This window comes from Aplysia californica, unplaced genomic scaffold (genome assembly GCF_000002075.1).
Source record: "Aplysia californica isolate F4 #8 unplaced genomic scaffold, AplCal3.0 scaffold00012, whole genome shotgun sequence".
Lineage (NCBI taxonomy): Eukaryota > Metazoa > Mollusca > Gastropoda > Aplysiida > Aplysiidae > Aplysia > Aplysia californica.
In genome coordinates, this window is record NW_004797282.1 from 1,857,149 (window position 1) to 1,870,358 (window position 13,210).

The 13,210-nt window shown below is 37.3% G+C and overlaps 1 protein-coding gene across 1 annotated transcript; it reads left to right on the forward strand.

Annotated features, from left to right (window-relative positions):
* Window positions 1-61: 61 nt before the first annotated feature.
* On the forward strand, window positions 62-11,252 carry LOC101849579 (BTB/POZ domain-containing protein 19). The gene is made up of 7 exons (XM_005090065.3): window positions 62-409; window positions 3,238-3,454; window positions 4,303-4,356; window positions 4,632-4,760; window positions 6,261-6,392; window positions 8,594-8,719; window positions 9,469-11,252. The coding sequence occupies exons 1-7, from the start codon at window positions 258-260 to the stop codon at window positions 9,601-9,603; spliced, it is 945 nt and encodes a 314-aa protein (XP_005090122.1). The 5' UTR covers window positions 62-257; the 3' UTR covers window positions 9,604-11,252.
* Window positions 11,253-13,210: the final 1,958 nt, after the last annotated feature.

Consider the following 13,210-nt stretch of genomic DNA (forward strand, 5'->3'; position numbering starts at 1 on the left):
CATCTTAAGTTTGTTGTATTATGTATATATTTATTATGTAGGACAATACATGATTATATATTCTAAAATAACTCATTATTTCTGTTCTGTCTATCGATTTTGATTTCAGAATTGAGACAGAAACTAGTCGCGTTCTATGTTTTTATATGTAAGCGTCCATGGAAACTGAAACTTGACTTCCTTCCTTTTGACTTCTTTTGGTCAGTGGCTAGTTTTTCAAATAGATTGAACTTCCCCACAATACTGACCGTTGTGGAATGAGTAGAAGGTCACATTCGTCTTCCTCGAAAAGCAGTCCTTCTCCACATGAATCAAACATGACTCAAGCAGGAGCAGAGACCCTGGTGAAGGGGAACATCGAGGAGTATGCGAGAATGATGAAGAAAATGGTCAACAACAAGGAATTCAGGTAATGGTCAACAACAAGGAATTCAGGTAGATAGATCAAGTCTAGATCTAGATCAAGAGACAACTTTTTTGTTGCCAACGACCAGACGAAAACAATTATATAATCTAGATTCTAGATCTAGATCTAGGCCTAAAATGTATATAAAGAAAGTGGCTATTCTCACCCGCCCGGAAGTTCTCGCAAGATCAACTCCTCCCCTCTTCTCTCTCTCTCTGTCTCTTTCTTAATACTGTCTATCGGTGTGGACGATCAAATTGACCAAAACAAAGTTAAAAAATGATGTTAAAACACAAAAGTAAATTAATTTGGTTGTCTACAAAGATGCTACGGCTATTTAACTTTTCGAATCGAGCCGAACTACGCGGGTCGCCATTTTGTTTTGCCCGGAAATTCTCGCGCTACTCCTCTCTATCTTTCTCTCTCTCTCTCCACTGCCCACAGACAAAATTGTACGCTTTTAGTAGGCTACAGTTGTAATGGAACGTTTGTTCACGGCACAGAATTCTACAATTTTTCTGTTATCACAGTGTAGAATTCTGTGGTTTAGGGTGAACGCAAAATTTGGTGAACGCGCACCGGGTGAGAATAGCCACAAGACTCGCCTGCATTATTCTCACTCCGGGTGAGAATAGAGGTGGCCGTATATGAAATGTAACCAAATTTATTGTAAAGTAAAGCATGATATAAAAATGAGCTGTTACTGGTGATGACTTTTTCCTTTGCAGGCTAAGCATGACTTTTCGACTAGGCCTGTTTACATAGATCTAGAATTTAGATCTAGATCTAGATCTAGATCTAGATTTATATCTAAATCTATTCACAGTGACTACGTTCACGGCAGCATGAATGTAGAATGTAGTTTGCAATTTAAAGATGATCCCGCTCACTTCACCCGCGACCATTAATTTTCCCTTTTACTTCTTTTTTTCACCTCTTCCCGCCTTGGCCTTCTTCCGTTCTCCCTAAAATTGTTTCTTCGACTGACCTTTATTTTCAAATTGTCGAGTGTTGCCGGGTCCGCACAGCGGAAGAGGATCGAAGTCGTGTTCCGCGCACTGAGTGAGGGAGGCCTTGTCGACCACGGCTGTTTTGCAGTGCCCGCCTTTGCCCTCTTAAACTCAGTTACATTCGGACGACCGCTACATTGTTTTTCACACGAGTATTCCTGTGCCGTTTCCTCATTCACTTTCAGCTACTATAGCATTTCAGTCGTGCCTCTGTGCCAATGGTGGACGATTCAGGGCGCTGTGAACTCAGTCACTGCATTACATATTTTAAAGTCCATAAGAATGAATGGAAAAGCCTCTCAGTTTTGGTTTCTATAGTTTCATTTTAAATTTGTTTTAACCCTATCCGTATGTCGTGTTTTACTATCGTATCCATAGGAGTTGGGGAACTCCTGTGCTTCCACTTTCCAAAGAGGACATTTACACGTTAACTCTTTATCTCCCAGCGGCTCGGGGTCGGAACCACTGTGCCGGTGAGCCTCTGACGGCGGCTCGGGTGCATTCCTTTATGACTTTGACTTCAAGTTACTTTTTGGCAGTTGCCGAAAACAGTTCTCTTTTATCAGGATTTCGTTCTTTTGATTTAGAACTATCGAAATAGGTTCACTTGTTTTGATGTAATCACCAATTTAGTGACGATTTTGTCATTTTTAGATTTAGTAACATAAACGGGCCCTGGCATAGTGGGTTTACCCCTTACGGAGATAAAGAATCAATCCGATCCGTACTCTTTGCATAGTGCATAGCAGTCTGTCAAAATGATTTTTTGAGAAATACTGAAAGTTTCAAAGAGATCTTCGCTCTAGAAGTACAGGTATTCTAAAATGTGAACAAAAAAGAATACAACCCTGCGGTACAAAATGACCCCAGGGCGTACAGATAGGGTTAAGATAAAAATAGTCGCCTTAGTCATCAAGTTGCAGATCGTCTAATTTACTATTTCCTTGGGGTTGTTGTGACATGGCTCGGAATTGTCAAACCGAAATAGTAATTACTTATGATTTATTTTTCTAGTCACTTCATCAAAAATATTAAAGTTAAGGACAATAGGCCTACAATTGAATGCCGAGGCTGGTTGCGTCACCTGAAAAATGGGCACTTAAAAGTACTTCGATTCCTTTTGTTTTTTCCCCCGTGAAAGTAGCATATACAGCCATGCTTTCATGTCTTAAATTTTAGAGATCCATGAAAATTATTTTATGCTAATTTCATTTTGAAGTCGTGATTATGTTAGCATCACACTGTATATATTTTTAAAAATCTTTTTCTCCTTTTTTTTTAATTGATCGGTATTGAAAGTTATCATTAATTTTATAAATGGGAAGACTATTTGTAAATATCAGCAACAAATGAAATAGGAAGGTACTACCACTGTTCCATTGATAAAGAAGAACACTGGAATACTTACAAAAACTCAGTGACAGCTTTAAAATACTGTAAAAAGAATGTCTAGGACAGCCACCCATTATCAAGGCGAAAAATGTCCATTTAAGACAGATGGCTGTCTTACACGGTATAATGCACAGAAAGGGGGAAGTGGCTGTTTGTACAGGTGATTGTCTTGTGCAGGTGGCCGTCAGAGCAGGTTCAACTGTGATTAATTGCTGGCAGCCATAAAAATTGCTGTTTGTCAAAATCAGCTCAGTGTCTTCAAGTCATATAAATAATTACATAATTTTTTTCTTCCAGCACAAGTATATTATATCATAAATTTTACAAAAATATAGGTATATATTATATATATATTAGTACTGTAGTCCTTGGCTATATGTCATATATAAATGTACTCACTTGGAAATAAACATTTTTGACACCTTACAGTGACCTGAAGTTCCTCATTGGCCCTGGCAGAAAGGCAGTGTACGCCCACCGATGCCTCTTGTCCGCAAGATGTGCTGTATTTAAGGCTATGTTTGCAGACAAAGCTGGAAATGTGGAAAAGGACGTCCCACTAGTACTGTCAGATATGTCACCGGAGATCTTCATAACAATGCTGGAATTTATTTACACAAACTGTGTAACTTTGTCTTCCAAAAATGTAAGTTTACTACATTAGGCCTATATCAATTTGAGTTTTTAATGTAACGTCAGATATTCAACAAAAGAAATGTCTCCATATTGTCACCTTTGTGATAAGTCAGGCTAACCTCAACTAAGTGAATTTTCCAGGAGAAGCATCAAACTTAATTTATGATTTCATTTTGGTGGCTGGCTTTATTTCGAACATTTTAGCAACATTTGTAGTCAAAATACCGACATGTGCATTACTGAGCGTATGAAATGGATAATTTACGATCCGATTTGTCAAATAAAAATAATTGTCTAATATTTTGTGAGTGAGCCGACCTTGTAACAAGGGCGACGATAGAGAACTTGAATTGTTGTTGGTTTTGTATATTTTTCAAGCGAAGTCATGATCTTTTCACGATTTTTCTTCTTGTGAAAAGTCTCAGGGATTTTCTGGTAAAAAGATCTCAGTAATTTGGGGTTGAAAAGTCTCAGTGTTTTAAAATCTGTGGGTTTCTCACTCAAGTCAGAAATTCTTTATTTTTTTCTGCCGCTTTATCATCTTGTCCTTGTCATCTTGCCATCTGTACTTACAAGTGTCTAACAAAGTTAACAGATTATCTAAATTGTGTTGATGGCGGTGTAAAAAACACGTACATTTAAAAATAAAAATTAACAGCTTTGAAAAATCCACATTCAACACGTCCAGAATTTCTTCTTCTGAAATGAATAAAACTTGATAACTAGATATAGATAAATACCTTGCAAAATAAAAATATAACTTGATAAAAATAAATAACTTTCAAAATAAGTACAAACTTGACAACTTGATACAATAAATAATTTTCAAAAAAAAATAAAAGAACGTCTTCATTTCAGGCTATTGATGTGCTGGCAACATCTTTGGAGTATGGCCTTGACGATCTGAGAGACGTAAGTTATTGAGTAGCTGTTATTTTTTATTTGGCTGAATGGTAGAATAGTTAGTGTCTAATTGTCTGTTGTTTTCTTCCCTAATTTTTAAAATTATTGTTTTGTACTCGTTGATTTCTGTAATGCGCCTAGAGCTGAGTATTTTTGTTGTTGTGATATAAGCTGAATGTTTTAAATACAAATATACATGATAAGAAAATCTGTTCGCAATGTGCGCGTTCGCTATGTTTGCCAGACTGTACCCGTATATTTTTTTTTTGTATCTTTTCTACCAGCTTTGTGTTGATTACATGGAGGAGAACTTGACAAGCACAAACGCCTGTGATGTTATGCAAGCTGCCGTGACCTACAACCAGAATGACTTAAAAGAAAAGACGATGGGTTTCATCGAGGATAATTCAGGGGTAAGTCAACAAATATGAGCCAAAATACTTCTCCTGCAGCTTCTAACATGACTTGGGAATGAATTCCAGATACAGAGATTTTTCAAGATGTTTCCCTAAAACGCCATATATGACAAAGTAAGATTAATAAACAATATACCCATAATTAAGTATTGCTGATAAAATATCTTATCAGGTTGTCTATATTTTGTTCCATTCCTTTCATTTTGTTGAGGTCATTTTTCATTCATTTACTCAGGTAGCACCGGGGCAGACTAGTGAGAAAAGAGTTGTGCTGTCTGGAATTTAAGAATGTGGGGGGGGCATTATTATAAAGAGGCCTCACCATTAAACAATGTCTTATTTTTTTATTTTTGCACTTCAAATGAGAATGCTGATGATAATTACAAAGTTAGGGTGTTATTGTTTTGAGGTGACAACAACAAATTCAGAGTCAGGATTTTCTCAGTGGACGTGATGTATAACTCAAAAACCCTGAAGTCGAACACCTCTAGGTGAGAGGATCATAGGAAGGCTAAGAACAATACAGTCGACTACAGATGAGTTGATGTTATTTAGGGAGTGAAAAAAAAAAATCAACTCATCCGAAGTTCAACTTAACCTTTGGGATCTCTAAAGGCCCCAAGGTTTGGAATACTTTGACAAGTACTTTAATAGAGATCAAATCCTTTGATTCATTCAAATGTCAGCTGAAGTCATTTCTCTTTTTAAATTAATACGGCGAATATGTGCCAAGCACTTCGAATCTGCCAGGATTGGTCTCATCAACCGTAGCAGAAGCCACAAGTCATCTTAATCCTTATAATTTCTTCTTATAATTTCTCTTTAAGAAATATTCTTTTCTACAGATCTATTGGATATCATCAGACATTGACATACAAACTATTGTTATTCATAGGAGTATCATCATTCATCATCATCAATGTCTTTCATCCCTGGCAGGGTATAGGCCACATACAAGCTCCTTCCATTTATCTCTGTCCTGGGCCATCCTTCCTAGCACGTTCCATGTGAGCTTCATCGATCTCTCTCATGTCCCTTTCCACACATCTCCTCCATGTTTCTCGTGGCTTACCCCTGCCAGTATCATTTTTTTTAAATTTATATTATGATGACTTGTTGGCCTATGTACCACAACCACGTTCCACAGCCCTGATGAGTGTAAGTGCAGAATCTACAAACTACAGAATATCTAACAACTCTGCCATAAGCTGACGAAAAACCTTTTCTTATTCACAGCAGTTTCGAGATAAAGAGGGTTTTTTTAGTCAGCGTAACCATTTTAAAAAGGTGTTCTTCCAAAATTTGAATTCTAATTTATTAAAAAACTAGTTAGCCTATAGCTGATTTTTTATTTTTTTCACACAAGTAGAGAAACTGCATGATCATCAGGCTTTCAAGTTAACAAATTAAAAAATTTGACGCCAAAAAGGAAAAAGGGCGTTTTGTCAGCTTACAGCAGAGCATGTTGTGAAAATCTTTTCATTGATCCTGTTTCAGGATGTTTTCAAATCCAAGAGTTTCCAGGAAATCAGCGAAGACACTTTGGTCTCTATACTGAGGTCCAGTCGTTTGAGCATGGATGAATTGGAGTTGTACCGAGCGGTCAAGGAGTGGGCAACAGTTAATTCCGTAAGGATCAAATTACAAATTTTGTGTCTCTTCAATCAATAAGTTTTGATTTGGGGGTTTTTTTTGCTTGTGGTTTGTAGTAAATTGTAGACAGATTTACCGACGTCTATGGTTTAGTGGTTAGACTGTTTGCTGTCACAAGCAGGAGACCCAAGTTCAATTCCTGAGAGGGGAAAAGATTTTTTTTTAGCATCTCTGTCTTTCTGCTGGGATTTATCCCTTTCAGCTCAGTTTGGCCTTGACTTTCACACAAGCAGGATCCGACCCAGTACTCCTAAATGATCTAAATTGTGTCAATAGGGGCGTAAGAACACCTGGTTTACCCCTTTCCTCCCACACAGTGCGCACAACACTTATCCCAAGGACCAGGATGCAGATGGGGTACATCAGTACTACACCTGTATCTCAACAAAATTACTCCTACCATTATGAAATTTATGAAAGTGATGATCGCATGTTCACCAAAAAAGGAATTAGAATTAAAACTGAAAACAATAGATCTCTAGCTCATTCATCACCCAAATTCTCGTCTTGGCATAAGAGTAAAGCAGCACTCATACTAGGTCTACTCGACATTTTTCTAAAAAATTTACTCCAGTCTCTAAGGTCACAAAAACCATTCAAAAAGGAAAATCAACTTTAACATGTAATATGTCAAAAAGGAGATCATTTCCACAACGTTTTTGTTGCTATATCACACCATTGCTGATCGGCGTCCTGTGGGGGAAAGGGACGACTTTTTACCATCGCCGATCGGCGTCCCATGGGGGCATAATGTTCAAAATTTGTTCAAAAGGTTGATAGGTTTTCTTTTTTTTTGTGTGTGCTTTTCCTGTGGTTACCTATTGTGAGAGATTCTTTTAGAGTAAGATAGCTATGTTAGATGGCTAGATATTTCTAAGTGGTTGGCTGATGTTGCAAGTAGGTCCTATTTAAAGATCCTTTTTTTTTTTTTTTCTCTTTAAAATTTTGTTTATAATCTTCTATTTTTCAGAGCCATATTTTTATTCAATCTCTTCTATCTAATAATAATGATAGTAATAATAATAATACTAATAATAATAATAAACAGCATAATATGTATAGCACATATCCCCACTCAAAGGCAAACTGTATGCTCTTAACACTATACCGTCACTCAAGCAGACCCTAGAACACTCAGAAACATTCTCAGGTTCCTGGAAAGCATACAGTGCAAGCAGCCATTTTACAGGTGCTAAAACACTAACAAACTACAATATCTTACATTGTCTTTAGCCAGGTACCCTTTCAAAGCTGGTTGAAGTGAGAAAAACTCATGTAAAGTGCCCTTCCCAAGAGCTCTATGTCGGGCCTGAGCCTCGAACCCCAAACCAACAATCTCATGATTACGAGTCTGGTAGCTCAACCACTAGACTGCCGACGTCACATACCTGTGTTTTGATCCTTTCAGTAGCCTCCAGTGCTAACCCTTTTATCTGATCTAAATCATCAGACAGATAGAGTCTTATCTGTATGGTAATGATGATGTTTACATGAAAGAAGGCTAGACTTATAAGAAAGAAGTTGACATGGAATGCTAAAGATATTTCACACGAGAGAAGACTAGACTTGCTTAACAAGATGTTGATGTGGAACGCTAAAGATGTTTCACCCGAAAGACGCTAGACTTACTCTCTAATAAAGATGTTGACAGGAAAAGTTAAAGACATGTCATGACAAGCATCTGTGGTGCAGCAGTTAGGCACATCGCTTTGACATGCAGGAGACCCGAGTTCGATTCCTTTTTGGGGAGAATTTTCAGAGAGTATCTTGGTCTTTCTACTAGGATGCTGTATCCCTCTCAGGCCTGGTTGGCCCTGACAGACTGGGTCGGACTCTGGCCGCCTAAATGATCTAAATTGTGTTGATAGGAACATCCATAAATACACCTACATTAACTCATTGAGGACATGAATTTTGCATATATTTGAAAACGCGTTGTTTTGGGGTACTTACACATTTCAGTCCTGTTTTCTTTATCTGAAACTTAAAAACGCAGGCAATAATATGCCTGCTATCAAAAATGCAGACTCGTGTACATGCATCTGATTTTTGTATAATTGTTCGAAATGTGCATTATTATTGGTATTGGCCTCCTGCAAATCGGACGTATGTGTCTGCTACGTCAACGAAGAGGTTTTTTTAAAACTGACATGGCATGTCATTATTTCTCCTCTCAGGTGGTCAATGGGCGGAAAGTCCATGAGGTAGCAAGGGAGGCAGTCAAGCATATCCGTCTGCCATTATTGTCTGCAGAGGAACTCACAGGTCTTGAAGATGAGAGCAAAAAAGACAGTTTTATGCCGGTGAGTTTTACCCTTTAAGTTTACACAAAACAAGTCTGAATTTACTCACAAATAAAATCGAGCAAGTGTCGGTGACTCTCACTGAGTTTTGAAGGGCAGTCACTGGGGTATATCGTTGAGCGAGACACAATAAACCTAACTCAAAAAAAATAAACAAAGTGTTGGACAGTGGCAACATGCAATGGCATGTTTGTAAAATTGTTTTGTATTGGTATAATTTGTGTATTTGGTCATTCTTTGTACGTATAATTTGTGTGTTAAAATACTTATCTATGTATATATGTTTGTTATAGTTTAGTAACCCAAATTTCCCCATAGGGTTCAGTAACACGTTATTTTAGTTTGTGTACTGATTCTCAGTTCTGTTGGCAACCTGCAGATCTTGATTGCATAAAAGAAGCCTTAAATGTTCCTTTGTTGTCTGTGGATTTTATACAAGTACATACATAAGAAAGTCTCTCAACTCAAAGCAAACAAAACCTTTGTATAGAAATCAGTTCAGAGTCACCTCCATCTGTATTTAGTTTATTGTTTATCTTTGCATGGATATAATATGCATGGCTGTACCATAAGTTCTAATACAATATAGCTCCATTTGTCTAAAGAAATTCTTTTGCATATTCTTGGTCAAGACTTCTTTGTCCTTGAGTAAAGTTTTTTCTTTGTATTTTTATTCACAGCAGCTATTGTGTCGTTAATGTTCTATTGATCAAGAAGTCTGTTATGTGATCCTATTTTCACCCTTCCAGGTGGGTTCTTTTGCCTACGCTTGGAAGCTCCACGCTCTGAAACAGGGAGAAAAAGAAAACATTCTGTCCATCCGGCGGAGAGGAACGAGTCCCAGGGACCACCACAAGTATCTAACAGACCAAAACTCAAAGTGAAGTGACGTTGCAGCTCTACGATTTTTGCTCCCTAACAATGAGAGCATAATATCATTAGATGTCATATTCTCTCATTCCTCATTCCTCCCCACAATTATTGTATAATTCGTTGCATGTGGGATTATTCAGTCTATATGCATGTCCACTGCTGAGGTACTTCACTAGGAAATGGATTTTCTCCCTATCAATAAGAGCATGATAGATCTCAAAATCTCTCATTCCTGCCCCCAAATGTATAAGTCATTCCATGTGGGTTTATTCAATGTACATGTATTTCCACTGCTGAGGACTTTCACTGGATGCAGTTTTGGTCCAGAGTTTGCATTATGGGTATGTCTGTTATAATTGTATGCAAAGATCAGTTACAAGATTTTACTAAATCATTGTCAAAGTGGCTCGCATCACAGGCCAAAATGCTGTTGACATGACACAGCTTTAATATGAGGTCTTTAGTCATTTTATTGCTGTCTCAATACATTATCACAAAAGATTCATAAACTACTTGTGCTTTTTACCTGTATGTAACTGTTCAATACCGTGCCACACTAGCAGCATTCAGAGACCAATGCAACTCTTGATGTGTTTGTCAACCATTGATATCTCACTTACAGAATGTATATCTCTCAAGTCCGGGGGTTTTTTTGCTTTGGTTTTTTTTTTCACTTTTACCTGGTGCAGGTATTGCTGTATTTGCTGTGTTCTCACCAGAGTGAGGGTCACATGTGTGTAAATCAGCATTTCGTCGCGATTCTTCAACATTGTAGAGATTCAAAGTTTCAGAAAAATGAAAATCAAATATGTCGTAAAGTTTGATGAGATTCATCCTCTGGTCCTAGTTTGATGAGGTTCATCCTCTGGTCCTAGTCTCTTTTTTCTTCTTGCTATAGTAACTGATTTAGCTGAGTTAAAGTTTTTGTATCAAGATAGTGTCCTGGGAGAAATAAAACAATTTTTGCTTCTCCTGAATACCCTGTATTTTGACACATGACAGTGATGAATGATGGCGACTGTTTGTAAGTCTGTTGGTTCAAGACTTGTTGCTGCTTCTTTTGTCAACAGTATCAAATCCTCTAACTAGAATGTTGCACTTTCAAGCTTATTGATTTATCAAGCATTGTTGTTACCAGCTGACTATTTGTCGTTATTGTTAAATTCATTCTTATTGATTTGTCATCCACACTTTTATTTGTTACTACAATTATAACAAGTATATAATTTGTACTGACAGTAATATCAAAATCAAATGACTTGTGATATTCAAAAATCTGTATCATTTATGATAATAATGATTATATACCTCTATATATATAAGCTACAAACTAAACATGAACCTATACAATATTACTCAACCCTCTACTTTTGAGAAGCATACATCCCTTTTGAAAGCAATACATGTCATAAGTTTATCCTGAATTTACTTTATACAATTTTTTTTTTAATCAACTAATTCAATGTAGAATAAATCCTGATTTAATTTGTTAAGTTTCGTAATTTACTGGTGTGAAGTCCCAGCAAAGAGTTGTCACTTTATTTGAAAGAAGTTGTAGAAAATTTTTCAGGAATGCACATTGCCTTCTTTGTAATCTGTAGATAAATATTGTTTTGGACATTTTTGGAGACCAGAATTAAAGATGTCAAAGAAAACATCAGAAGGTTTCAAAGTTGTTGTGTTTGTTTAGTTTGACTTTGATGAAGGCCTCAGGGCAGTCTGATATTTCTTTACATGGGATATGAGGTCTTATGTGTTTGTGTATGTATGAGTATGGGTGTGTGTGTGTGTCTGTCTGTCTGTGTGATTTGGGTGTGTGTGTGTTCATGCATGAAGATCGACATGAGAAGTGCTCAATTTGACCTCCTCTGACCATGCCACCCTCACTCAATTTTAAGCAGAAGTGAGTTAATGTTGACTTTTTAATTTTGTTCCTTCTTTTTCCAATACTCCATAGAACATTCCATGTTTTCATTAAGAGGCGACTTGTGTTTAACCAAAGATTCTGTATAACAAGATGGTTCACTCCTCTCTTTGAATCTGAACCAATTAAAAAAGTGTCCTCAAAATCTTGTGGCGCCCTCTTTGAAAAAGCGCCGGCTTTGCAAACAGAGTTACCTTACTTTTGAGGAAAAAAAATCAAAGTTTTTGTTTAAATTACAATTAGAATTTCGGAATAACGCCTTTTTAAATGGTTATGCTGGCAAAAATCCTTTTCAGCTGGAAGGGGCAACTGTTTTATTCTTTTAAATTGGCTCTAGAACGAGAGGCGAGAGATCAATAAAATAAAATAAATCCAAAACTCCTCACTGAGCGAACCGGAACAGCTGATGCGTAAAGGGGTGCTATTCCTATTCTTCTTCTGTAGAAATGAAAGAGAACTTCGAAACAAAAACTGCAGCGCCATCTGAAGCAGTGAGCGGACTTCCGGGGACACCTTTTTGGCTAAGTGAACCATCTTGTTATGTACTATCTTTGCTTGTGTTTAATTGAAAGTTTTTTCTATAAATACACAAGTAGTGTAATTTGATTCAGATCTTGTCTTGAGTCTTTATGTTTCTTACTGCGCATTCAGGCCAAAAATCTGTCTCCTTTCACATCTTTCCGTCAGATGGACAGACAAATTTAATTCTTCAATCTCGTCTGCCACTGTTCTGACGGAAGTCTCGCATCCGCGTCCTGCATCACTGTTGAAGGGAGTTGACGTCTGTCCATCTAGTTGGTTTATGGAAGCCATTACATTTCTTTGGCCCAGTCCCATGTGGGGGAGGGGGACAAGTTCAGCCTGGCTAATTTTTTCAAACATAATTTTTAAAAATTAATTTGTGTTTGTTGAAATGTTTAAATAACTTATTATATTCTACTCCTGGTCAAATTTTGATGCAAAAACGTACCCAACAATTTTGCCTCAGTTAGTTCGTCAATTCCTGAGAAATTGCAAGTACATAGGCCTATATTATATTACATACCAAATACCAGTCCTGTGACCTCAGCTTGCCCCAGGCAAAAAAAAAACCCCGCTCCAACAAACAAATACATGACGAACCCAGTCAACTACCGTGTTACACACACGGTCAAACGCAGGTCTTTGGTCAGAATGCAAATTTAGAAGTCAATATGTGGGGCAGCGTGGTGGAATCAGGCTCTCATCAAAATAACCAAAGTGAAGAAACTTGCATTTTTCCGCTGGTTTGTGAATTTTCATCAAATTTTTGTTTTTTGGCTCAACATCTTTCATGCCCATTAAAAAACTCATTTCTGTGTGGATTTTTATGAAAAACGTTGATTAAAGGCACACAAAAATGTAAATTTTCAGTTACCGCGGGCTCTTACTCTAAGGAAATAACTAATCTTTGACAGCCATTTTCTCACTAATTTTACCTCTGAAAACAGGTAACCCCCACCTCCTTCATTCGCAAATATCTCAACTTGTATTCCAGATAAATGGATATTTTTTTCATCCAAATAAAGACAGGCGAACGAGCTTTAAGAGCATACCCATAGCTCTACATACCCAAAAATTGACGAGAGCTTGATTCCACCACGCTGCCTCACATGTCATGACTGTCGCAACAAAACAAATGCTCAGCTTTCTTTGGGCCCGTTTCACAAGGTGAG